This window comes from Lynx rufus, unplaced genomic scaffold (genome assembly GCF_022079265.1).
Source record: "Lynx rufus isolate CCGP_SWC_20201006 ecotype Redwood Valley unplaced genomic scaffold, mLynRuf1.p SCAF_13, whole genome shotgun sequence".
Classification (NCBI taxonomy): domain Eukaryota; kingdom Metazoa; phylum Chordata; class Mammalia; order Carnivora; family Felidae; genus Lynx; species Lynx rufus.
In genome coordinates, this window is record NW_025814827.1 from 23,050,284 (window position 1) to 23,078,163 (window position 27,880).

The 27,880-nt window shown below is 38.5% G+C and overlaps 1 protein-coding gene across 2 annotated transcripts in view; it reads left to right on the forward strand.

Annotated features, from left to right (window-relative positions):
• Nucleotides 1-2,038: 2,038 nt before the first annotated feature.
• Nucleotides 2,039-27,880, forward strand: part of ATOSA (atos homolog A) — an 87,935-nt gene continuing 62,093 nt past the window's right edge. The window contains exons 1-2 of one of the 2 annotated variants that reach the window (XM_047075088.1): nucleotides 2,039-2,437; nucleotides 3,119-3,235. In XM_047075088.1, coding sequence (XP_046931044.1) covers nucleotides 3,220-3,235 — 16 coding nt within the window. In that variant the 5' untranslated portion in view covers nucleotides 2,039-2,437; nucleotides 3,119-3,219. Of the gene's footprint in view, nucleotides 2,438-2,500; nucleotides 2,786-3,118; nucleotides 3,236-27,880 lie in introns of those variants that run through there. The other variant, XM_047075087.1, reaches the window with a different exon arrangement.

Below are 27,880 nucleotides of genomic sequence, written 5' to 3' on the forward strand. Positions count from 1 at the left end.
TAAAAGTAATACTGTAAAACTTTGGAAACCACAAAGGAGTATAAAAACTATAAAGTAAATCACCTTTTTAAAAAATGTTTGAGAGAGTGCAAGGGAGGGGCAGAGAGAGAATCCTAAGCAGGCTTTGCTCTGTCAATACAGAGCCCATGGGAAGCTTGATCCCACCAGTGGGTGGGAACATGACCTGAGCTAAAATCAAGAGTCAGATGCTTAACTGACTGAGCCACCCAGGTGCCCCTAAAATAAATCACCTTTAGACTTACCATGATACTTTCCGGTTTTGATTCTTAAATGCAAAATTATTTCATTAAAAAAAAAAAAACAAGGGATACAGGAGTACTGATGCATAGGGGCACTTGTACCCCAATGTTCATAGCACTCTCAACAATAGCCAAATTATGGAAAGAGCCTAAATGTCCATCAACTGATGAATGGATAAAGAAATTGTGGTTTATATACACAATGGAATACTACGTGGCAATGAGAAAAAATGAAATATGGCCTTTTGTAGCAACGTGGATGGAACTGGAGAGTGTGATGCTAAGTGAAATAAGCCATACAGAGAAAGACAGATACCATATGGTTTCACTCTTATGTGGATCCTGAGAAACTTAACAGGAACCCATGGGGGAGGGGAAGGAAAAAAAAAAAAAGAGAGGTTAGAGTGGGAGAGAGCCAAAGCATAAGAGACTGTTAAAAACTGAGAACAAACTGAGGGTTGATGGGGGGTGGGAGGGAGGGGAGGGTGGGTGATGGGTATTGAGGAGGGCACCTTTTGGGATGAGCACTGGGTGTTGTATGGAAACCAATTGGTCAATAAATTTCATATATAAAAAAAATAAATAAAAAAATAAAATAAAATAAAAAAAAACCTTTTCATATGACATCAAGAGCATTGCAGATTTGGTACTTTGTCTGTTTTGAGCTCACAACCCCGTATGTACTTTGTCTATAAACTGAGTAGCTAATAGCTTCAGCCCTTGTTAGGACTGCCTTTTTTTTTTTTTTTTTTAATTACTGCAGATCCTTGTCATCTGTTTGTGTTGAAGTGATGACACATCACAACACGAAATGTCATCATGTCACATTGTTATAGGACAACAAAATTACAGCTCCTCAACAATAACATGGTGTCAAAAGTGTCTTCCTGCCATGAGTCAGGGTTTTAGACGTTATAAAAGTTATTTTTAGCACAGCGAGTATCTTGGGAGCTTGGGTTCCGAATTCTACTTAAAACCTCTAGGGATTTAGGAGACTCTAGAGGGAGAGGGGCTTCTTGCTCTTGAACTCCTCACTCCTTGGTGCGCCTGGCTGCCCCCTCTCCTGCCACATTAGACCCGGGTTCCACCGTGTGCTGCAATCCACTGGGGCTCGGTCACAACCCAGAGCCAACATCCCATGTGGAGGAGGAGGAGACTATAATTATCCTCCACGTCTGGGGCAGGCCCGGGATGACATCTCCCCAGTCACCCTGTGTTCTAATAGCGCAGCTCGGATTCCTGGTCCCAGACGCGCGGCAGCCGGCTCTCAGCGCGGCCAGGGGCCGAGCGGGGCCGCAGCGCCTCGCGCCTCCCGAGCCTCCCAGGCTCTGTCAGCCCTTCGCAGCTGCCATTCCCCCGCGCCCGCGCAGCAGTCGGGCACCTGCACCGAAACCCGGGCCGCGGGGCTAGCGGCCCCGGGCGTGCGGGGTGTTGCCATAACAACCGGGCGCCAGCCGCGGAGGCCGCCGGGGAGGAAGTGACGAGTGGTGGGTTGGCTGTTGTTGGGACACGTGACCCGGGCAGTGTTTTGACAGGGCAAACAGCAGAGAAAGAACTGGGCGAGCGAGGGGGATCGGGAGCTGGGGCGCCAGAGCTAGAGACAGCGGGCGGGCGAGGAGCTGGCAAAGGCGCGGGGCAAGCGGGCCGGCCGGGGCGACGGGCGGGCGAAGCCCGGGGGCCGCGGGGCTCGGGTGCGAGTCGGGCAGGGGGACGGGCTGAGCGCTGGGAGTGAAGCGAGGCGGCGGCTGAGGCGGGGGTGGATGGCCACAAGGGCGCCCGGGAGCCGCGTCGGGCTTGTCGTCTCGGGCCCCCATGGTCCTCTAACGCAGCCCCGGGGGCCGCTGCGCGCCACGTTCCGCTCTCGCCGGCCCTGTGCCTCTCGGAGCCTCGGGTCTGAGGTGGGAGTGTGATGTGAGCCGCTGGGCGAGCGGCGCAGAGAAGTGCCAAGAGGAGGAGGGTTTGGGACGGGCGAGGAGAGAGAGTTAGTCAGCAGAGGTCGGCCGAGGGAGCCATGAAAACAACTCTCCGGCGGGAAGAGGGGCTGGCGCGGCGCTCGGTGCGGCGAGGCTGAAGGAAATCCGGGGCCGCGGAGGGACGGAAGGCGCCCGCAGCGGGCAGGCTGCGCCGAGCAGGGGCGAGCGCCCAGCTGTAAACACCCCTCCTCAGGCCCACCTCAGGTCGGGCCAGTCAGGGTTGGGGGTCTGGTGCGTGTGGCGGTGGCGGGGTGTGGGGTGGGGGACGACCCGGGACAGCCCAGTAGAGTTCGTTTGGGGCTGGGGGCTGGGCGCGAGGAGATGACTCGCATTTCTTTCTGACCCTCTTATTGTGTAAACTTGGCCGCGGTTGCCACACGAAGGCTAGCCAGAGGGTAATTACACAGGTGAGGCCCTTCGGGGGCGGGCGGGGCTCCTGGCGAGGCGCTAGGGGTCGTGAAGAGTTTCCTGCGCCCGGGCACCTGGACGGAGAATTTCTATACCAGCCAGTGCGGAGGTGCCTCTGTTCCCAGCGGCGTTTTTTACAAAGGGGTTAGTTAGCTCGTGTTGCTTGAACCTGTTTTTTTTTTTTTTTTTTTTCTTTCTTGCCTGTACCTCCAGGTTATAAATAGATCTTTCTTTTGGTTCAGAGACGCTGTGTCAAGGAAGGACACTTTGGCCTGGAGAGCACACGGGCGGGAAGAGGGGTGCTGGGTCCGGAGGAGATGGGGCAGGCCGTGCACAGAGAGTTTTGCTTTTTTCGGAGCTGCCGAGGGTTGCTGTCACCGCAGTTAGTTGCCAGGAAGAGGCCTGTTCACAGTAGTTTTCTTGCAAGGTCTGGGTATCAGAGCCTGGCCGGATTAATTTTATTTTGGTCTCTTTCAGCATTTTGAAAACGGAGCTGTAGCCACAGGATCAGCGGCGAGCTTGTTGAAAGAACCCACAAGTGTATTTCACAGCACCTTGGGTGGAAATTGGATGTGAAAATGAAGCCAGACCGAGGTAAATGACTTACTTCAGTAGGATTTTTTTTTTTTTTTTTTTATTGTGCCCCGGTTTGTAAGTGTTAACCTAAATCTCTGGCAGGATCAATTCTTTGCTTGTTACATATGCCCACTTGTTTCTGTTATAGGTTCCAGCAGGTGAGGTAGAGGAGGGCACAGGGAAGACAGAGTTAGAATCTAGATGGGAGGATATATTCTTCAGAAGTGTTTGGAAAGTAGTAATTTCAAGAGATATTCTAGTGTCACTCAAAATGAAATTACCAGGAGCAGCATTTGTATCCGTTGCCACAATACTTGACATCTTTTTAGAGTCACAATTTTTTTTTTTTTCTGGTAACGTCAATCTAACTGCAGCTTTATGGTTTACAAACTTTCAACTGGAGAACTTGAACTTGATAAACTGAGAAAATTTAAGGTTGAGTTGACAAATACTATTCTGTTACTGTTAGTGCTTTTATTAGCTGATTTTTGTGCTTTAGGCAAACTCTAAAAGTTTGCAAAGCAGTCCAGAGCCTTAAATGTGTCCTTTCCTTTCTAAACCTGTATTTTCAGGATTTATGAGAGTAACGTATACTCTGTTTTTCAAGGATTTAAAAGGAATTAAACACTAATTTATCAACCTTCTTTTGATTAATGACAAGGACCAAGTTTAGGAGATTATTAATAGAGTAGTAGTTAGGAGTGAAGACTTTTAGGTGCGGGTTTGATTCCAAGGAACAATGTTGGAAGAGGATTATTGTATTTGGTACAGAGTTGGACTAGATGACAGAGTTGAGACTTTAGGATTGGAAATAGTAATTTATCTTCATATAAATGAGATGCTCATTTTTTAAAAGATGTAATAAAATATTATTTCTTTATTTTTATCAAAGTGTATTCAAAGGCTTTTTCTTTTCTAGTTTTAAAATAGGGCTTTGCTAATGGTGCCTTTTAAAATGCACCAGGAAGAAGTGGAGAAAGCCATACTTAAGTTAGTGGTTTAAATTAGTTTTAAGTGTTTGGCTGTTTTTAAAAAATCAGCTATGTATGCATGAAGTATTAGTAAGTGTATTGTTACTAAGCAGGTTGCTTGTGTAGAATGCCAAGTTGAGATTTTTAGAGTACATCAGTGACTTTGGAAAAATGGCACCAAGATCAGTAATTGCATGTCAAAATAAATAAAATAAAAGCAGCTATTTGTTTTGGGGTTTTTTGTTGTTGTTAAAATTTGCTTTAAGGCTGTAAGCAGCTTTAAAAAATAATATTTGCACACATCTCTATTTTAGCCAAAACTGGTACCAAACACAATAAAATGTTAGTTATGTGCTGATACAGATTACTAGGAAAAATAAATACCTTTATTCATTAAGAATAAATATAATAAGAATACATTTTTTCTCTTGAAAATTGTAGCTTTCTTTAGCCTTATGATGTAAAAATGATAGAATTGCAAGTTTAGTATTGTGATTATATTTCATCATGATGATACGGATCTTTAGGCCCATGGCCTAAAGGATCTTTTACTTTGCCAAACAGTATAGAAATACAAAAATAAACTTTTCACAAAACGTACTTACCCTTACTCTGTGAGTGTGGTCTTGTCTTTTCTGTTCTATTTCTATTTTTAAAAACTGCTGTCACAACCCATTGAATGGATTTCTTGACCTGCAGTTGGAAAGGCACATGACGGGCAATACTTAGCTAAATGACAGTAATAATTCATTTGCTTCTACGTCGGTGTCTAAGAAACTGAGTGAATTCTCTGTATAATTGAAACTTTACTCTTTAAATGCCAAAAATATTTTCAACTCTAATCATGATGTATGGACAGACCTCTAAAACAGGGCTAGAAAGGCCCTACAGAGAGATTTAAATTTATGAGCTTTTTGGGTTTGGGGTTTTTGTTTTTGTTTTTGCCTCTAACTTAAATCACGTCTCCTTTTTTGTTTTTTTGTGAGATCTGATTTTTAAATTCTCATTTAATTGTTGCTGCTGTCAGCAGTCTTTGCTGTTAATGTTTATTCTTGCCTCCTTTTAATTTCACTGCTTTTGGTCTCTGGGCTAGAGAACTTGGTAACTATACTTAACACTGAGTTCTCTATAAAATAAGAGTAAATAGGAGAACCCTTCAGATTTCTATGAGAATCTGAGTAAAGTGTGTGAATTCTAGTGTAGAGAGAGACTCCGAGATATTTGCTTAGCAGGATACAGCTGTGCTTCAGAGAGTTTCTAAATAAGTAGTTGGGTGGCTAGTTTAAAAAGTCAGTTTCAGTGAGGAACCATAAATATAACAGCTTTAATTAATTCACCTGTGTTTTTATGCAGGCTCAGGGTTCTTTTGGGGGGGGTTAAATGGGGTCAGTTTTTCAGAGTTTCATATGCTCTTATATAAATGACACCAATAATGTGCACCTAAGATTTCTGGTTTGTTTTGTTTTTTTCTAGTTTTCTAGTTTCGCTTTCTTAAAAGTGAAATAAGACTTGCAGAGCAGTGTGAGGATGGTATCTTTTATGTTTAAAAACATTTTAAAATTATTAATGTTTCACACAATTTTATACATGTTTTGTATATACAGAAGTCAATAGGAATTTGTTTCAGAAGGGGAGGGAATACATGTTCATCACATATGTTCTTTCCAAAGCATGCAGCAGTTTTCACAGAAATAACCTTTTTTCGCACTCATTTCATTGATTTATATATTATTTAAATAAATTAGTTATTATAAATAGGGTGGTATTATAAATAACTTTTGAGAACAAACACCAGATTGTAATGAAGCATACAACTCAACTGGTAGAAGTAGAAAGTGCAAACAACTAGAAAGTACCTTGTTAGCAGCCAGTGTCTGCCAGTTTATTTTTATGGAGGCTATGGAAAGCATTGGTCCATCTTGCTAATTGATTAAGCAAAAGTCTTTTAGGAAAATTTCTGTACTTTGAGATAATTTAAGATGCTAAATGTAGCCATTGGCCTATATAGTAACAATAGTTAATAGTATTTTACCATAGTCTGAGGTAAATTATTTTTTTATTTTTTTAAGTTTTAAGTAGTAGTGTAACATTACTTGGGCATTGCAGCCAAAGATCAGTCTTTGATGTTATCATTGGCACAGGATTTGGGAATAGACCTGTTTGTATCTTTGTTCCTTTACTTGCTAGCTAGGTAATCTTCTATCAAATTATTTAATCCCTCAGAGTCTCAGATTGTGTGTACAATGGGGGTAATTCTAATTTCTCATAGTTGTTAGAATGAAATATGTTAGTGGTTAACACATAGTAGGTTTTAAGTAAATGGTACCTTTGATCATGTTTAGATGCCTAACAGTTGGCCAGTTACAAAAGAATGTTTGAGGAAAGAAAATAATCAAATGTGCAATAACCTCATACTGTTTTGTTACGTTTCACATTCATAGTGTTCAATCTGCTAAAGCTCAAGGAGATTTAATTGGCTTTTAATTTATAGTCATCTGAGAAAATAAAACTATGAAAGGGTGATTGACATACATGTATAATTTCTTTATACTGTCATTTGTTATAATCATCACTTAAAATATAAGGGGGGGCGTGGGTGGACTAAACTTCCTGGGAATGGATTTTTAAATCTATTAAATGTGTTAACTGCTGACTAGAGCTGGGCAGCTGGGAGGTTCAACAGTGTTATCCACCTTGTACCCAAGGATGTAAACTTTGGACCTGGTCCTAGATAGATACTGAGTGCCCAGTATTAAAAGTCTAAAGCATGGCCTTTGCATTGAAACAATTAAAACGCTTTATGGTTTTAACCTTTAATAATTACTTGTGTTATACATGTGTAGTATTTCTGGAGTCCTAAATTTATGGTATTGCTTGAAAATAAAAAGCTTTTTAATTTTGAAGGTAAAAGTTTGCTATGCTTTATGCTTTTGTTAGAAACAATTTTTTCATCAGACATTTCTAAGAGTATCTGAACTTATCTGAGCTTATCAACTGTTACAAAAGACTAAGTCTGCCTATAAAATCTAGTAAATCATCAATAAATCAGTAATTTAAAATACTATATTCCAATTCATATTTGAATACATATTATTGGTGATTTATGATTCTTAAACACTATTAGTGTAAACCGTGTTTCACAAGCAAAATACCAAACAGATACCAAATACCAAATAGGTTTTTTTTTTTTTTTTGAGGTTAAAACTGAGAGGAGTGCAATCATAGTTTTTTCCCTTGTTATAGATTTGTGTCCCCTCCCCAAATTTATGTGTTGAAATCTTAAGCCCCTCCCCCCCCCCCAAAGTGATGGTGGGTAGGAGGTGGACCCTTCAAAAGGTGATTAGGTTGTGATCAGGTGGAGACCTCATGAATGGCATTAGTGCCCTTATAAAAGTGGCCACCATCTGAGATCATGGTGAAAAGACAGCCATCTATGAGGAAGCCAGCTCTCTCCAGACTCTTAATCTGCTGGTGCCTCGATCTTGGATTTCCCAGCCTCCAGAACTGTGAGACATAAATTCCTGATGTTTATAAGCCACTTAGTTTATGATATTTTGTTACAGCAGCCTAAAAAACTAAGAGACTCCCCTCCCCCGTTTTTATTATATTACAAGTTTAGGCTTTAACCTTAGTATAACAGTGGCTTATGAACTTACTTAGGATATGATATAACCCTATTAACCTCAACCAATTCCTTCCTAGGCAACTGAAATAGGAGGAAAGAAGTGGTTAGACCTAGACAAACAATTACCAAGGGAATAAGATGCCTTGCTTATTTGCTTAAAATAGCTCATTGTTAGCCAATGTAAATCAAACAATAGAAATGAGAGCTGTTAGAGGAAAAGAAAACAAATGTTGATGAGATTAAGTAGTCGAGATTAATAAGCCTTTTATTAAATTCCCAGGAGGAGGTGGTGGTGGTAGTGTTAATAATAACAGCTGACTTTTATATATACTATGTGCCAGACACTGTTCCAAATAGTTTACATATATCATTCATTTAATCTTCACAGTTGCTCAAGGAAGTAGATGTTTTTGTCACCTTCATTTTGTAAATAAATGAATCTGACTCACAGAGATTTGGTAAGTTACCCAAAGTCACATAGCTAACAAGAGGGCTAGCTCAGGTTTGAAGCGAGCTCAAGTATATACTTTTAATCCTCTGACATTATAAGATAATGGGACCAAATTGGCTTGAGGAAAACACAAAACAGATCTGGTAAGTATTGTGACCTTGGAAAACTCCTTATCTTCTCTGCCTCACCTTCTTCATCTTTACAATGAGGAAAGTAATAGTATCTTGCTTACGGTAGTTTTCAGGATTAAATACACGTATTTACTGTTCTTAGAACTGTGGCTGGCACATGGTAAACATTCAGATGTGAACTGCTTTTGTTATAAGCCATACTCTAAGAATTAAGTCATTTAGAGGACAAAAGAGAGGCTAATTCAACTGCACATGTTTTGTGTACTCACTGTGATATCAAGTCAGAAGTTACTGCTGGTCTAGGGGCGCCTGGGCGGCTCAGTCATTTAAGCATCCAACTTTGGCTCAGGTCATGATCTCACGATTTGTGGGTTCAAGTCCTGTGTCAGACTCTGTGCTGACAGCTCAGAGCCTGAGCCTGCTTCGGATTCTGTCTCTCTGTCTCTGCCACTCCCCTGCTCACTCACTCACTTTCTCACTCAAAAATAAATAAACGTTAAAAAAAAAAAAAAAAAGTTACTGCTGGTCTATCATCCATTTACACTGATGGGTCTTGACACACTGTAGCTGTTAAATAATTGCTGGTTTGATTTAACTTCTGAAATTAGATACTAACAGGATTGACATAGACCTTCCCTGTCTATGTTTTTGCCAATCATCTAGTAAGAAGGAAATGATTCAGTGCATGGAAACTGTCATTTCTTTGAAGCACGAGAAAAAAGATAATTGGAAGGCAGAATCGAGAGGCTAGTGTGTGTATAGGGAATGTGACTTAAAAGGTGATTTCCATTTCAAAAAGGTGAAGAAACCCATGGAGACTGAGCATTCTGCATTATGAACAAGTATAGAAAAAATGGTTAAATGAAAAACATTTATATTTACTTTTTTGTCTTCTCAACTTTATATCGAATTATAGGACTATGTTTCCCCCATTTGAGGCTGAGGATATTAAAAACTAAGTTAATATCAATCTTAGAATTCTAATTTAATACTGAATTTTATTTTGTAATAACAAAAAAAATTGGTGGTATCTGGAAACAGTACTTCTTTTTCAGTATGTAAACCGATTTGTCAATAATTAATTCTGTCTTTTCTCAAATGGGTGAAAAATGAGAATAGTTCATTCATTATATTAGACATTCATGTTAAACTGAAACAGGATGGACTGGGTAACAATGTGAAAACCATGTCAAAAATATTAGACAATAATCGATGTGTAATACCAAAGACAGCAATGATCGGAGCTGAGTTTTCTCTTATTTTCCTTTTCATATAAAAGATACGGATGCAATAAAATTATAATGAGGCCTTTTGCATTTTTTTTCTCCTTGTTCACCATGCCCAGCCCTACTGGATACCTTTTAGGTTTTTGATGACCGTTCAGGGCCTTGTGTGGATTATTCCTTCTGCCTAAAAAGCCTTGCTCCCTAAGCATCAAATGGATGGCTCCTTGTCATTCTTCTGATCTTGGCTTAAATGTCACTTTTCATAGAGGCTTTCTCTGACTACCCTATCTAAAGTGCTCAGTTAATGTTAGCTGCTATTATATTTATTAAATTGGATGTCCTTTATTGTTCTGTGTCTCAACAGTCTGTTTCCTTCATTGTATTTACTGCATTTTGTAAATGTTTGTTTATTGTCTGTCTCCACAACTAGATTTTAAGTTTCCTGAGACCAAGCACCTTGTCTCTTGTTCACAGCTGTATTCCCATTACCTAGCAGACATCCTTGTATACGGTAGGTGCAGTGTAGGTGCATAGGAGGTGCTTAATGTATATTCGGTGAAAGAATGAATGACTAGGGTGTCTCACTGTTGAGCAAATAGGAGTATAAGCAGAGGTCAGCAATCACTGATTGTTTTACTCACAGCAATTAGAATTCTGCCAATTTAGGGATTTGTTTGAATTATTGACTCTTAGGCTATTATCACAACTTTATGCCCAATTTTTTTTTTTTCAATGTTTATTTATTTTTGGGACAGAGAGAGACAGAGCATGAACGGGGGAGGGGCAGAGAGAGAGGGAGACAGAATCGGAAACAGGCTCCAGGCTCTGAGCCATCAGCCCAGAGCCCGACGCGGGGCTCGAACTCACGGACCGCGAGATCGTGACCTGGCTGAAGTCGGACGCTTAACCGACTGCGCCACCCAGGCGCCCCTATGCCCAATTTTTATATTTATTTATTTATTTAAAGGGCAAGCCCCCCCTTTTTCTAATGTTTATTTATTTTTGAGGGACACAGAACATGGGGGGTGGGCAGGGCAGAGAGAGAGGGAGACATAGAGGCCAAAGCAGGCTTCAAGCTCCGAGCGGTCAGCACAGAGCCCAATGCGGGGCTAGAACTCAGGAGCCATGAGGTCATGACCTGAGCCAAAATCAGCTGCTTAATCCGACTAAGCCACCCAGGTGCCCCTATGTCCACTTTTTAAAAAATAGATTTAAAATGCATTTGCCCATGACTTAAAGGAAAACTATATTTTTAAATTGACTAAATCTCAATGAATTGAAATACAACATTATAAAATAACAAAGGAGTAGGCAAAAGCTATTTGGTATAGGTGTTCCCTGTTGGTACATATCTGATTAACAAATGATCCACAGACAAATATTTGCTAGAACTCTATGCCATCTACCCACCATGCAAGATTTGTTCTGGTTGGCTATTTGTCTGAGAGAGAGATTACATTGGTTGAAGAACTTGAGGTTTACGAGTACAAGAGATAGGGTAGATTAATAGGAAAAAGACTCAAAGGTTTTAGAGTTTAGACTTGGGACCCATTCTGTCAGTTACAGTTCTGTGACTTGGGTTAAGCTCCAAACCTGTTTTCTCTTCTGTAAAATGTATTTGGCTCAAAGTGGTGCTTCTGAGCTTCAGGTGAGATGATGTGCCAAAGAACTTTATAAACTGTGAAGTGTTAGATACGTTGACTAGTTGACCCAGTGAGCCTAATCATTAGTGTAGATGAGCAAAGGGCCAAGTGTGCCTAAGCACAGCTTACTGTATCTTAGTTGGGGACACTCCATGTAAACATGCATTCATATAGTACCTGATTTTTACCATTTTGAAAGTTTCCCCTTTTTATGCTGCCTGAAATTATACTAACTAGAGATTTACCTAGATCAATAAATGTATATTTAAATAAACATTTTTAAAGAATCTTGAAATGATGGCCATATTTTGGTATAAAAGTAGCTTAGTGGGTCCTTTTTAGTAGCATGCTATGAAGCAGGAAGAGATAAAACCCTAAGGCTATAAGGTCAGGCAGATAGAAAGTGTAACCTCAGCACTTGACCAGTCAAATGATCTTGAGCGAATTGCATAGCCTATCTGAACTTGATGTCTTTGCATTCTAGCACCATCAGTTTTAAGGACTGTAGGAGAGATGAACTGAGCATCTGTGGTTCAGCACCCTAGCATATGCCTGGCACAGGATAGGGATTGGTAGTGTTTTATTTCCAAGGAAACACAGCTTGAATTATCTGCACTGAGGAGTGTTTTCATGCTCTGTTGTGAAGACTAGTCATTACAGGTGTAAGAGATCAACATATCCTTAATGTTACTCTGAAATTTGTGTTCTTCAACATATAACTGGAGGAACTCAAAACCAGCATTGAACTACACATCTATAATGTGTATGCAGTGAGAGAAAAAGTGGGTAATTGGAACACACCAACAATTTCTGGGTGATAATATACCACAATGAACATTTAGAGCAGCATTGGGGTAATGAGATTGAGATGTAGAGGTGGACACTAGGAGGTTGATGGAAAATATTAAAGTGGTGAGATGGTGCCCCAAATTGTCTTTTTCCTCATATCAGAATACTACCCAGGATTGATTTAGTGCTTGGACCATGGCCCTTGTACTTCTTTGAATTTAGACTTGTTCCATAATGCTGCAAGTAATGGCCATTATAGATTAAGAAATCTTTGGTAGGCTAGCCTGGGGAATCTAGTCATAATTCACATTATTTATAAGTAATATTCCAAATATGACCATTATTTGGACTTAAAAACTTACCCTTTGGCAGTGCAACCAATTTATCATTGGGGATTAGCATTTTATTTTTTCCAACATTTATTTTTTTTTTTTTGGGACAGAGAGAGACAGAGCATGAACGGGGGAGGGGCAGAGAGAGAGGGAGACAGAGAATCGGAAACAGGCTCCAGGCTCTGAGCTGTCAGCACAGAGCCTGACGTGGGGCTTGAACCCATGAACCGTGAGATCATGACCTCAGCCGAAGTCAATTACTTAACCGACTGAGCCACCCAGGCACCCCAAGGGAGTTTTCATTTTTACTTTTTGTTTTTAGAATTTGAGAGTAAGTTGTAGACCTGACACATCAACCCTGAGTTATTCAACCTAGAACTGACTGGTATTAGCATGTGAAAGCTGACTGTACATTTCTTCCCAACTCTGTATCAAGTTAGCTGCTTGCTATCTACAATAGTGGCCAGTTTTTACAACGTGGAAATTGGCAGTGCTACAAACAAGCTGCTGTTTCCTCTGGAGAGCCAGTTGGTAGACATTTACCATCATACCACTGCATGTATCTCCTAAAAGTAAGAATATTCTCCTTCATACCTGCAGTGCATTTATCATACTCAAGAGATCTAACACTGGCACGATGCTAATATCTAATATACATTGTATATTCACATTTCTCATTGTCCCAGTATTGTCTTTAATCATGTTACCTTTTTAAGGAAGTAAATTGCTTCCTGTTACAGAAAGAGAGTTAGACCCTGATGTTGAACAACATTTAGAAAGGTTTTAGATTATACCATAAGAATAGGTAAAGGTATAAGTGGATGAAAGTATTGGTGTTGGGGTGGTGGGGGGGAGAAATTAGGTCGTGTATATAGGACAGTTAATTAAGATTTTAGCAGATTTTTCCTCATTTTATTTAGCTTAAAAAGATTACTTGGACCAAATAGATTTAAGAGAATAATGAGTATTGATGAAATTCCAAGATTTTTTTTGATTGAAATGAATTATATTTGAATTGGGGAAGAATTACATTTTAATCCTAAAGTCTCAGGCTACCTCTCTGACCTCATTTTTTTAGTATACTTGTAAGATCCTTGCAGTCTAGGCACATTGGTCTTGCTGTTCTTTAGTCACCACAAGCACGTTGACATCATGGGGCCTTTGCATTTGCTATCCCTTTTTGGAATACAAGTCTCATGATGCTGGCCTTTACTGCCTTTGACTTTGTGCTCAGTTGTCACCTCCTCAAAGAAGCCTTCCTGACCATCCTATCAAGAAAAGTACAGCTTTTTAATTTTCTCTTTACACTGCCCTACTCTTCTTTGTAGTGATTATCACTGCTTGACTTGATGTTCTGTATTTATTTACTTATTTGTTTTTCTCCCCAATAGGAATGTAAGCTTCATGAGGGCAGGGACTTAGTGACGTTTGTTCACGACTGTATTTCCCTATGCGTGGACTCGTGCCTGACATTTTGTAGCTGCTCAATAAATATTTACTATTAAATGAATGTTTGCATGAATTTTAGTATCTTTGTGATGTACCATAAAACTTACTACTGGAAAATTTTATGCATTCTTTCCCTGTGATTTGTTAGTTTTGTAACCCTAAGAAGTAACTCTCTAGTATCAGTTTTTGTTTCTAAATGGGAATATTTACCCCACTTCTCAAGGTTATTGGCCAGGAATATTAACGTGGTACACAATTCTGACAAGGCCATAGCTATTGTTTTATGATACTCTTGTTAAAGTAGTAAACTACACTATTTTAAAGTACCTGTGTGTTATAACAAAAAACCAGGATAAAATTGGAGGGTTTTTTTCTCTCAGACAGTTGCTGGCAGAAACTTCATAAACTCTGGGATTATAGGCCCTTGTACCTTCCAACCACTTGTGAACTATGAGTGCAAGGAGATCCCAACAATACTGATAAGCTTTCCTACCTATGTTAAGGAGGAAATGGACATATATCCTCCCTGCTACCCAACCAAATAAATACTTTCACACCAAGGCTTCAAGAAAAGAAATTTTTTTGGCCATAGAAGAGGTTTGTTCAGTGTATTGTGGTAGAAAGAGCACAAAGCAGGAAATCTTAAATCTCTTCATTTATAACTTCTTAAAAATTGTCTGGGATTTATGTTCTTAAATTGGTATTCTCATTCAGAAGTTTGAATAAGGAAAATATCTACTCCTTTGAGGAAGCATATTCAAGTCTTAGTAATTATTGTGTCAATTAAATGCTGGTCCAGAGGCATATTTCTGTAGTCTAACATATAATAACCCTGACCTGTGTTTTTTCTTATTTTGCTTATGTTGCAGAGTTCACATATCTGCCAGAGGGCTCAAAATAGCTAACAATGAAAAAAAAAAAAATTCTCAGGTTACATTGTGGTACAGATTAAATTCCATCAAAAAGAGCTCAGGACATTAAAATCCTTTTGTTATTCTGAAATTACTTTGAAACTCATGCTATTCCTGGAAATCAGAGTTGGGGAGGTCTTTAGAAAGTATGAGTCTTTCATTTTTTTTTTTTTTTTAAATTTTTTTTTTCAAAGTTTTAAATTTATTTTTGGGACAGAGAGAGACAGAGCATGAACGGGGGAGGGGCAGAGAGAGAGGGAGACACAGGATCGGAAACAGGCTCCAGGCTCCGAGCCATCAGCCCAGAGCCCGACGCGGGGCTCGAACTCACAGACCGCGAGATCTTGACCTGGCTGAAGTCGGACGCTTAACCGACTGCGCCACCCAGGTGCCCCAAGTCTTTCATTTTTATAGTTAGGAAAACCTAAGACCCAGAGAAAAAGAAGTAACCTGTCCAACTATTAAAGTGAAACTCAAATTTCCACTTGCCAGTCCAGTGTTTCTGTATTTCTGCGTCTAGCAAAGCACAATTGCCTCTAGGTTCTACACCAGAAATGACATACTTAATGATCAATCAGCCTTCATCATGGAACTTGAAAGAAAGAATGGTGATTATATTATAACATTGTTCTCCAAAGAAAATATACCTTCCTTCAGAAGAAAGCTAAATGATAATAGACTGGAAGTAAAAGGCATATTTCATCCTTAAGACAGTAAGCTAAAAAGAAAAAATGCAATGAAATTAGAAATTAGAGAAAATATTTAAATTTAAAAATCAAGAATTCAGGGTGCGTGGGTGGCTCAGTTGTCTAAGTGATTCTTGATTTTTGGCTCAGGTCATGATCACAGGGTTCATGATCTCAGTTCAAGTTCAAGCCCAGTGTAAGGCTCTGTGGAGACTGCTTGGGATTCTTTGTCTTCCTCTCTGTGCCCTTCCACTGCTCGCGCTCTGCATTTTCAAAATAAAACTTGAAAAATAAATAAAAATCAAGAATTAGAAAAATCTGTCTTTAGTTTTGTCATATGAAAAACAGGACTAGAGTACTTAAAAGGCTATCATAATGTTTAAATGAGGTAGTCCATGTAAAATGCTTAGAATAGTATTTGATTCTGAAGAAAAAAGATGTTACCTATTATTAATATATTAACATTTCTTCAACAAGTAAGATAAGTACATATTCTAAAGGAAACTTACAAAGGCTAAGAGGCTGGCTTAACCCAGGGCAGGGAGAAGCCCTTTTGGTTAGGATGATTAGGTAAGGCCTCTCTTAGAAAGTAGGGTGAGTATGTGAAGGAGTCAACTATGTGAGGATTGAGGGAAAGAACATTCCAGGCCAAGCAACTAGTATGTGCAATGGTCTTGAATTTATAAAGAGCCTGGCGTGCTTTAGGAACTGAAGAACAGACCGTATACCATAATTTGTATTTCCTTCATTTGCTCACTTTAGATTGTCTTCTTCATTAGAATATTTGTTCTCCAAGGACTGGGACACATCTGCCTTCTTCACTCACACTTGTGACAGTGGTTGGTATGGAGTTAGGATTTATTAGACACTGGAGAAAACATTTTAAGTGCCTATTGCATACATAATCACTATCAGTGCCTTATGGGTGAGGACTTTATCTTTCTCCTTTCAGACAAAAGTAAGCTAGGATGCAATGAGTTGCACATGGTACCTTTTTTTTTAAAAGAGCATCTACAAAATTGATAGACAATTGTCAAGTATTTCAAATATAAAATATAAATTTTATGTTTTGGCTGATCAGTGAGTTTCATGGAATAAAAAAATTCAGTATAATAATTTGAATTAACCATTTTATATCTGTTTAACTGTGCTATGAGGTTCAGATTTTCTTAGGGGATGGGATGGAAATACTACCTGGGATAGTCCTGGTTTATGCCTGTTACCTCTGTGCCCAATCCTATTTCATTGTCTTCTTTCACTCTAAATGTATCCTTGTTTGGACAAAGAATTTTATGGTCACCTTAATTGTTAGCCATTTTTCTGTCCTGCTAGAGCACTCTATAACTCCTATTTCATTCTGTATTAAAATAGCTTAAATATAGCTTGAGGTAGATAATTTGCCCCAGCTATGCTCTGTAAGAGAGTGCATATAATATTTTATAATTTACGTGGACTCTTGTATAAATCAAGGGATTGACAACATGGAATGCTTACTTGGATTTAGTAGTACAAAACACTTGGACTTTGTTTCAGAGATGTTTGATTTCTTTTTTTTTTTAATTTTTTTTTTCAACGTTTATTTATTTTTGGGACAGAGAGAGACAGAACATGAACGGGGGAGGGGCAGAGAGAGAGGGAGACACAGAATCGGAAACAGGCTCCAGGCTCTGAGCCATCAGCCCAGAGCCTGACGCGGGGCTCGAACTCCCGGACCGCGAGATCGTGACCTGGCTGAAGTCGGACGCTCAACCGACTGCGCCACCCAGGCGCCCCTGGAGATGTTTGATTTCTAAGATGTTTTTACCAAAATGCACATATTTTGACAAAATGTTCTTTTTATTCAAAGTCATCTGAATTCTTGTGAATGATGAATATTCTTATGAATGAAGAATATTCTTATGAATATTCTTCTGTGATAAATATTAATGATTACATAAAACATTGGTAAAATGATTTATCATTTTTAGAATTTATTTTCAAATATGATAAAACTTTAGACATTTGTGTCCCTTTCCCTCTCTTCTCTCAGACAAATATTCATTGAGCACTGTGCTGGAAATGCACTGATGAACAAGAACTAACATGGCCTCTGGCCTCTGGAATTGGCGGTCTTTTTTTTTTTCCTGAGTAAACAGACAAATCAGGATTAGAGGTTTACCCTGTGCTGGGTTGAAAGAGGCTCAGGTGTGGAGTAGGGGGAGTGGCCCAGAGGAAGAGCATATTACATGGTCTACACAGATCAGATCTGTAGAACTCCTACATTTCACTACCCTCTTCTATTTGTAGTGATCTCAAATATTTTTGGTTTGAGTATAGGGTGTGTGTGTGTGTGTGTGTTTATTTTGGAGAATGAGCAATGGAAATTTACTTCTCAGTAAGTGCAAGTTTCACTTGAGGTGCTCAGTTCATGAGGCTTTCATGATTTTGCCCTCTAGGCAATGCAGCTAAAACCTTCCTGTCTAAAAGTTTAAAAACAATTGAGGTAGTCCATGATAAGTGTAAGTACTTCCCACTGGCTTTCTGGGTGACATAATTGTATAGACTACAATAATGTTGAAAATGAACAGCTTTGACAGATTGACTGTAGCATTTAAATGAGGAAAAAGAAAACTATCCACAAACAGGTATATGCAATAAGTTACAGAATTTGTACTTTCTTCATCTTTAAAGGTGTCTAAACAATTGTGTCTCTACTTGTATACTGTCACCCCTAGTAAAGAACTGAATTGTGGCAGCATGTGAGGTATGTGAATTTTGGTCGTGAATCCCTAGTATCTGCCTTTTTTTTTTTTTCTTTTTAAGTTGATTTATCTTGAGAGCTTGCACACACATTCAGGAGTGGCAGAGAGAGAATCATAAGCAGGCTCTGCACTGTAAACATAGAGCCCCACACAGGGCTCAGTCCCACGAACCATGAGATCATGACCTGAGCCTAGATTAAGAGTCGGATGCTTAACCAGCTGAGCAACCCAGGCACCCCTACTTCTTTTTTAAACTTTATTTAGTAAAATAAATTTTAATATCAGCCTTTGATATGTGCTTCCAAAGTCCATGTTGGTTGAATATGACACGGTTGAACCAAATATCTATTAGGGGACATGGCAGGGGATGACGGTGGTTGAGAGACATTATAACATGGAGCAGTGGCTTTAAAATTTTTGTCAGCCCACAGTTACAAAGACAATTGACATTGCTTCTCAATCCCAACACTCCCTCCCCCAAACCAAAGTCATTACTTAGCAAAGCTAAGTGGTGGCTGATGTTTTCTTTTTCCTATTTAAAAACAAATGATAGTTCCAACCTCTTAAATTAATTTGATAGCACATTTCATCCTACAGATTGTTTTCGCATTTAGGAGAATTAGAAAGACCTGCGTTCAGGTTCTGGTTTTTGTCAACTGCTCTGTGTAACCTTGATAAAATTACCTAACTTCTCTGAGTTTCAATTTACTCATTAGTTAAAATTGAGGTAATAAAAGTATTAACTTCATAGGTTTGTTATAATGATATAATCTAAGAGAGTGGTTGTGTCAGGTATTTATTTAATTTTTTAATTTTTATTTATTTATTTTTAATGTTTATTTATTTTTGAGAGAGCGAGAGAGAATGAGGAGGGGAGGAGCAGAGAGAGGGAGACCCAGAATCTGAAGCAGGCTCCAAGCTCTGAGCTGTCAGCACAGAACTGGATGCAGGGCTTGAACCCAGTAACCAAACCGTGACATCATGACGTGAGCTGAAGTGGGATGCTTAAGCAACTGAGCCACCCAGGCACCCCTGTGCCAGGTATTTAATAAGCATATAATTAATGGCTATTTTGATTGTCTCCAAAGTTTGCAAGCTTAGGGAATTGGGAGTAACAATAATGGTATATCCTATTCAGAGAGAAATTAGTTCAATTTTAGATACGTTAGAATTTGAGGTGTTATAGGTAGCCAGAGAGTTTAGTCCTATTATTTGGAAACAAAACTATACAAAATAGTCTGAAGTTAGCAAACTTTTAAAAATGCCAGCACAGTACTAGAGCTTCAGGGACTTAACAGTTGAGTCTTTGTTAAAGCTACATGAGGTCTACTTAATTCTATAGCTGTTGAATTTTGCCAGATTTTTGCTAATATTCTCCAAAATTTGAAATGCCGAATCTGTCATTTGTATGACTATTGGCATAATTAGTAGAGGTAAAGATATGTACCACTGATAGGTAGTTGTGGAAAAAGAAAAGCAAAGGGCTTGGAATTAAACCTGGGTTAGGTGATTCAACTAGGTAGGTAACCCACCAGCTGCCTTAATCTTTATGGTTCAGTTTCTTTATCTACAAAATACTCTTTTTCAAAAATGTTTTATTCATTTTTGAAAGAGTGTGAGCAGGGGCAGGGGGCAGAGAGAGGGAGACACAGAATCTGAAGCAGACTCCAAGATCCAAGCTGTCAGCACAGAGCCTAGTGCAGGGCTTGAACTCACGAACTGTGAGATCATGACCTGAGCCGAAGTCGGATGATTAATTGACTGAGCCACCCAGGTGCCCCACAAAATACTCTTAGTTCACAAAGTTAGATTGCCAAAGGGACAAATAAGTGTAAGTTTCATTATTTTCCATGGAGATACTTTTAGTAAACATCATTTTTGGCAGAATAAAAAATTAATGATGCCTCTAGATTTTAAGACTGAATCAAGCATACCATTCTTTATAATATAGTATCAGGGGATAACATCCTAGAACTTGTCTTTAAGAAGTATGGGTATAGGTAAATGGGAACCCATGAACATCTTGGCACGTTTTATGCAATGATGATGGTTTTAATTTATAAAGAGTACCTTAGGATGTTAAAATGCATTCTTATACCTGATCTTGATACTTGCTAAATCTAATTAGTGTGTGTACAAGATATTATTAGACAAAGTGTTTGTCCAGTATCTTAGATTATAAATAACCCCTGTTCTAGCTCATTTTAAACAATGTAGTATGAATGATGCCAAAAAACAGGCTAGAACATTTTCTTCTCTCCAAGATCTGAGATTTTGTAAACAAGGCTCTGCTTCTAGAGCTAATCTAGGTCATCATAACCTCAAATCTTTTGAGGAGAAACGCCACTAAGTCTCTAGGTACTTATTAATATTTTAATTTTAAGAAACGTTTTAGCTCTTAAAAACACAGTATTTTTGGATTGCTGTTTGGCCACTTAGGTTATTTGTACCATTTCATAATGAATACAAATCACTGGGTAATCATTTTGGCAATAATGATGGCTAGAAATCTCTATGTGAGTGGAAATTAATATAACTTATTATGGCTTAATTTATCCCAGTACTGACCTAACGGTAAAACATTTTGTTTTTTGATAAAAACTGATTTAATGAGAAAGCCCATAAATTTCTTAATTTCCAAAGTTGTTAACAATGTTAAATTTTAGCTATTGCTTAGCCTTCATTGCAAATTACTGAACTGTGAAATGTGCTGTTAAATGTTTAACTTTTGTTAAATGACATTTTTTAAGGAGTTTAAAAATATCAGTGTCATAAATCTTGCTTTAGTAGTCAAGATTTAAATTTTATCCTTATTGTTATTAATGTGGTTTACTAGTAACGTATTGTCCTTTATTTGTGTGTGTGTGTGTGTGTGTGTGTGTGTGTGTGTGTGTACACTTACCTTTTACTAACATCCTGTAGACCTGATGTTTGCAAAGGAAAAGAGGAAACTTAAATTGCTTGAGAGCCAAGTAATGTGGTAGGTGATTTATAATTCTCAATGAAATTATTATTCCCACTTTACAGATGAGGAAATAGACTCAGGTTAAATTAAATAATGTGATAGCACAGCTTGTTAAGGAGAAGGATCTTGAGCTCCTAGACTCTCTGGCTCTTTTCTATTTTGTCTTGCTGCTTTAAAGGATTATTCCAGTAATGAGGTTGATTTTTGTGCAAACATGTTTAGTTTATGCTGCTATCCCCTAGAAGATCACCAGGGAAGATGATATTCTAATTGTGTAGAATGTCATTGTTTTCAAAGTAATTTTATCCTATCCTATTTGATCCTAACAACAAACCAACACTGCAGGCAAAAAAGAAAAGAAAAGGGGCGCCTGGTGGCTCAGTGGGTTGAGCATCCGACTTCAGCTCACGTTATGATCTCATAGTTGGTGAATTCGAGCCCCACATCAGGCTCTCTGCTATTAGCTTGGAGCCTGGAGCCTGCTTCGGATTCTGTGTCTCCTCTCTCTGCCCCTCTCCTGCTTGTGCTCTGTCTCTGTCTCTCTCAAAAATAAATAAATGTAAAAAAAAATTTTTTTTTAAACCAGTAAAGAAAAAAAGGATTCCTGACTTAGAAATGAGCAATTTCAGAGAAGTACTTAAGATCACAAAGCTGATTAGAGGTAGAGTTTAAACTACAACCTGGATCTTTGGTTCCTGGTCAGTGTTCTTTTCTATTTCATTGTCTTTCTCTGGATTACATATGTGATCTATGATCATGAAGTAGTGAAGTTTTATAGACTGAACATTTTATTGTGTCTTCATGTAGTGATCACACAATAGCTATAGCCTGGCTCCCTGTTTAGCAGTCAAATCCTGTTGTCCTGTAGTATAAGTAGTCTATCGATGACAGATTTGAGGGGTAATGGGACTGTAATAGTGCTCATTGAATGAGTAATAAATGGAAAATGTTAACTTGAGATTTCTGTAATTGAACTTTATTCTTGTATGATGCCATATTTGCCTTATGGAAATATATATATGTAAGAATGGAAACATATATAAGAAAGGAATTGGGATTTTTTTAATGTTTTATTTTTGAGAGAAAGCAAGTGAGTGAAGGAGGGATGGCAGGGGGGAACAGCAGGTCTGAAACAAGCTGTACAGTGACAGCAGTGAGCCCAGTGTGGGGTTCCAACTCACGAACCATGAGATCATGACCCGAGCTAAGGTTGGACACTCAACTGACTGAACCACCCAGGTGCCCCATAAGAAACAAATTGTTAAGGGAAGGATAGCAGTGGTTAAGAGCATGCATGTTAGATTCAGGAAGACCTAAACTTGAATCCTGGCTTTACCCACTTAATTCTAGTTACTTGGGCAGGTAACAAGCCAGTTTTCTCATCTTTGGGGATAACACCTGCCACAGGGTCAAAGGAGACAGGTATGTAAAGAGACTAACACCATGCCTGGCCCATGGGCTTACACATATAGAAGCTATTGAATCATTACCTTTAATAAGTTTTTTTTTTTTCTACTAGCAATATATCTTTTTTGCTTAGAAAGTATCTAAGCTGGCATGATTATCTCTGAAGTTTCTTAAAAGGAAATAGTTCCCAATTATTTCTGCTAATGGAGGGCATAGATGATCTGAAACAGTTGATGTTTGAAATTTTTCTACTTTATTTTTTTTTTTTAATTTTTTTTTTTTTTTAACGTTTATTTATTTTTGGGACAGAGAGAGACAGAGCATGAACGGGGGGAGGGGCAGAGAGAGAAGGAGACACAGAATCGGAAACAGGCTCCAGGCTCTGAGCCATCAGCCCAGAGCCTGACGCGGGGCTCGAACTCACAGACCGCGAGATCGTGACCTGGCTGAAGTTGGACGCTTAACCGACTGCGCCACCCAGGCGCCCCTCTACTTTATTTTTAGAATATGTAGTTAAAAGAATTAATGGAAGATCTCCTTTTTAATGTATTTCCTTACATTAGGATAATATAAGCAATTTATATTTTTTGAACTGTCCATTTGTAGAGCACAATTATGACAATGCTACATGAGTTGCAGGGGGAAAAGGGGGCTTTTCATGGTTGGGTGTTGTAAATTGAGAACCTGGAACTAGCACTCCATATAGAATTTTATATTATTAGATTCTTAATTTGTAGACTGTTGAGACCTACAAAGTGGATAACCTGCCATTCTTTTATAGCATACCCATTTATAGCTTTGTGTACTAAGATAAACAAAAGTAGGGAAAAGCAAGCATTCTTCAGTTACATAAAGTGCCACTTTGAAATTTATTGGAAAACTGGCACCATAGAAGAAACATTTCACTAAATATTTGTTAGATTTTACTTTTTAAGGTGGCATGTGTCATGTACATTTTAATTCATTTATAATTACATGTTTCTGACTAAATTTAATATTTTTATAAGTTTTCTTTGTATGTTAATAGTTTTAGATTATAGAGGATTCCATTAGCCTTTAATTTAAAAGTTTGAGGATTATAACTGAAAGGAAATATTCCAAAATAATTTAGGGATTGTATATTATTTTTCCTTTTTTGAGAGTGATAGAGGTAGATTTTGAATTATAAAAGTATTCTACCAAAAAAATTTTTTTTTAAATTTTTTTACTGTTTGTTTATTTTTGAGAGAGACAGAGATAGAATGTAACTGGGTTAGGGGCAGAGAGAGGGAGACACAGAATCTGAAGCAAGCTCCAGGCTCTGAGCTGTCAGCACAGAGCCCCATGCGGGGCTCGAACTCAAGAGCTGTGAGATCATGACCTGAGCTAAAGTCAGATGCTCAACCGACTGAGCCACCCAGGTGCCCTCCCAATTTTTTTTTTTTAACGTTTATTTATTTTTGAGACAGAGATACAGCATGAATGGGGGACGGTCAGAGAGAGAGGGAGACACAGAATCTGAAACAGGCTGCAGGCTCTGAGCTGTCAGCACAGAGCCCCACGCGGGGCTTGAACTCACAGACCACGAGATCATGAACTGAGTCGAAGTCGGACGCTTAACCGATTGAGCCACCCAGGCACCCCCAAGTTATTCTACCAAAAATTTAAAAAATTTCCTTTGACTTCTAGATTTATGACTTTGACTTGGGGAAATAAACTTTTAGAGCTGATTTTATTTGAACAATGCAGATAATGATACTTGTTCTATTTACCTCTCATGGTTGTGCAATCAGATCAAACCAAGTATCATATGGGATAGGAATCAGGCATGGTGCTAGATAACCAATAATGTAGACAAACATAGTACTTCTCTTTAAAGCACTTATAGGTGGTGGAGGAGAAGTCATTTTGCAAATAATTATTTAACATTCTATGAACTAAGTACTAAGAAGGAGGTACAGAGAGCCTAAGACTAGTCTTGGATCAGGGAAAGCTGCCCTGTGGAAGAGAGATTTAAACTGAGACTTGTTTATTGAAGGGTTTGTGGAAGACCACTCCTAGCAGAGAGGAATAGTATTTGCAGAAACTACCAAGTTTTGAAGAAGCTTAGAGGGTCCTTAGTAACCAAAAGTCCAGTCTGGCTGACAGCATTTTTTAGCCTTCACAATATCCCTGTAAGTTGACTCCATGAAAAAAAAATTTTTTTTAATTATTTTTGAAAGACAGAGAGCCCTACCTAGTCTGGGAGGGGCAGAGAAAGAGAGGGAAACACAGAATATGAAGCAGGCTCCAGGCTCTGAGTTGTCAGCACAGAGCCCGTTGTGGGGCTTGAACCCACAAACCTTGAGATCATGACCTGTGCTGAAGCTGGATGCTTAACTGACTGAGCCACGCAGGTACCCCAACTCCATTTTATAAGAAAACAGAAGCTCAGAGTGGCTTAGTAAAGCCTGTTACTGTTTATAAATGACAGTTTCATGTTTTGAACCCACATTGGTTGGTCTGTCTCCAAACTCCTTGCTCTCTTCTATGCCATTCTTTGTCTGAGTCACTTACCTCACAGGCTTCTTGTGCTCCCAAACACATCTTTCTTCTTGTTATTTTCTCAGAGGGCTTAGCAGTTCTCCCTCTGGCTAATTGCGGAGCCAATGATCAGGTTTTTTCTTTACACTGAGGTAATAATGACATTTAACCCTCACAGGTTGTGTACTTCGTACTCTTACTCGTATACTGTAAAAGTCCTAGAAGCTTTTGCAGGGGTGGAATCTTGTGGACTCTGGGGCTGATTTGAAACTGCAGCGTTGTCTGTGGCCTCTCATTTAAAAATAGCCTCATGTTGCTCATGGGGTGCCTTAATAGAGCCAGCATTTCCATCAGCTTCTGCTCCCTACCCCCAAGACACTCCAGATAAACAAAGATCTGAGTAATAAACAGTGTGCTGCTCCTGTAGCTTCTGCTTTCTCCCACAAACCTCTCTTGATAGAAATCCTAAAGCCACCATTAACAATTATTTTATTGGAATAATGTAAATAAAAAGAGTTTAATTGCTTTTAAGGTTTAAAAAACACTATCCTAGTTTATGTAATGTTCACAGGAAATATTTCTTAAACGGGAATTTTTCGATCCTTCCTATCTGTTTATCTCTTACCATGGGCACTGACTCTCCCGAAACATCTTTGTAAGTTGGTGGGGGGAGTTTTGTTGTTGTTCTTAAAGCTTGAGGAGATGATATAGACTGATAACATTGAAGCCCAGTACTTGAAACCTGAAGAAAATCTCCTATGCCCTCAATGTCTCCAAATAATTTTATGATAAAAATAAATGAATTCAGGCTAAATGTCCTTGTTGCTTTTTGTAAAAAGAGACGTTTTAATGCAAATACTTAGTTAAATCTTTATTGTTGAGAGTTTGCTTAGAAACTATTTTTCCTTTTCAGATCTTTTTCTAATTTCTTAACCTTCAATTTTTTTTATCTTCTCAAAAGGCACTGCATACATTTGAGGGGGCTACTTTATGCCCTATCCCATTTTAACTAACAGGTTGTGCTTTTCTAGGACTTTGTGAAGCTTGTTGTAAAGGAATTCTTTGTTCTGGTAAATGGAGGCTGATGTTTTATTCTAATTGTTATGAGTTTTTATATTTCTTTGTTTTCAGAGGGTTTCTCTTGGTGTAGAACCTGATTTACTTGAAATGTGAAATAATAAATTGATTGCCTCCACCAGCCTTCTTTGTCCTGTTTTATGTGAAATACTGAAATAAATGTTTGCCTTATGAATTTCTCTCTTTTAAAAACACCCAGAGACACCCATTTTAGGGGCGCATGCTAGAATACTTTTGTCATTATTGTTCTACTCCTCTTTCCTTTCAAGTTGCCTAAACACAGCTGAGTTGGTAAGAAGAGCAAAGACAACATGATAGTGCTGCCAAGTAGACAGGAAGCTGTAGTGGACCTAGCAGGCAGGGGCGGCTGAGCACACCCTCCATCCAATCAGCTGTGAGTGCTGTTGCTATGTGCACTCTTACTCTGCTGCCTTTGTGGAAAACCTTACACAGAGGGAAGCGGAATCAGCACCCACTGCTGAACATTTGTTTTAACCACTGCAGACATCTGGATCCCTCAGTTACTGACTGTGTAGCTATTGACAGCCAGAAGGCAACTTCTTTTATACAAGGATTCCAGTATGGTTTTCAGTGGAAACAAAGGGCTTCACAGAGAAGGTGTGTAATGAAGTGTTTTTAACGGCTTTATTTTTAAACTTTGAATTTTCTGTAGCTGTTTACCAGTTGTGGTGTTTGCTTTGCATAGATTTTTTAATAAATAGGTCTAGAAAAATCTCTCTTTGAAAAACATTGAACTTAGAGAATTTCCTTTAGCTTCATATTTTCTTTGAACAGCATTGCTTAAAAGATTATTAAAATGCTGGCCTGAACAATGAGTAGGAAGAAAAGAAACCAAAATACAATGTGCTCACTTTAACGGGGGGAAAAATGTGATAAAAATGAGAATATAGGGTAAGAGAATGGGGAGTTAGCCAGAAGCATTAACTGTATTTGGGAGCAGGAAGTGTTTTTGAAAAATAAAAGCTGCTAGGGAGAAAGTATTTAAAGTAAGTTACATATTTTTAACTGAATTCATTGTTTCTGAATTTGACAGAGATAGTCAGAATTTAGCTTAGTGATAATTTTGGCATAGTTTAGGAAATTGAACGTGCTATCTTTTTATAAAGGATTTCTGAAGATGCTACCTCAAATTGTGCACTCTTGTAATTATTTGATCCATTGACTACTTCTGAGCAGTTCAGATAAAGGATAGTTGTATTAACCAACTGCCAAGTCAGTGTTCTATTAAATGTCCAAATGGAAAGTGGGAAAAATAAAGGATGTTGAAGACAACATAACACAAATGGTTAAGATAGTATTTTAAAATTAGAGTAAGCCTCTTAAATGTAATATTTCTATATCTGTCTTAGTTAATGCTGCAAATATAGTAAAATCTTATTAAATTAAGCCTCACTTATTCAATATTTTAATAATTGAACAGACTATGAGTTGCAGTTTGGTTTTATGGGATCTGGAAAAACCGGTTTCTGTAATTAATTGATTACACGGAAGTTTTATCTTAGATAAAAGTTTTTTGTTTTTTTTCTTTTACATTGTCTCATATAGAGTTTACACAGTTGATTTAACTAATGATTCTTTTAAATTAAAGCAGGAGACTAATTAGCATATTGCCCATTTACGAAAAGTTTTCTTTTAGTTATTCATTTTCACCTGGTTGTGTAACCGGCTCCTCTTTAATTCACTCAGTGATTTATGTCTGATGAATAAAATGGGTATAATATAAATTTAAAGTTGAT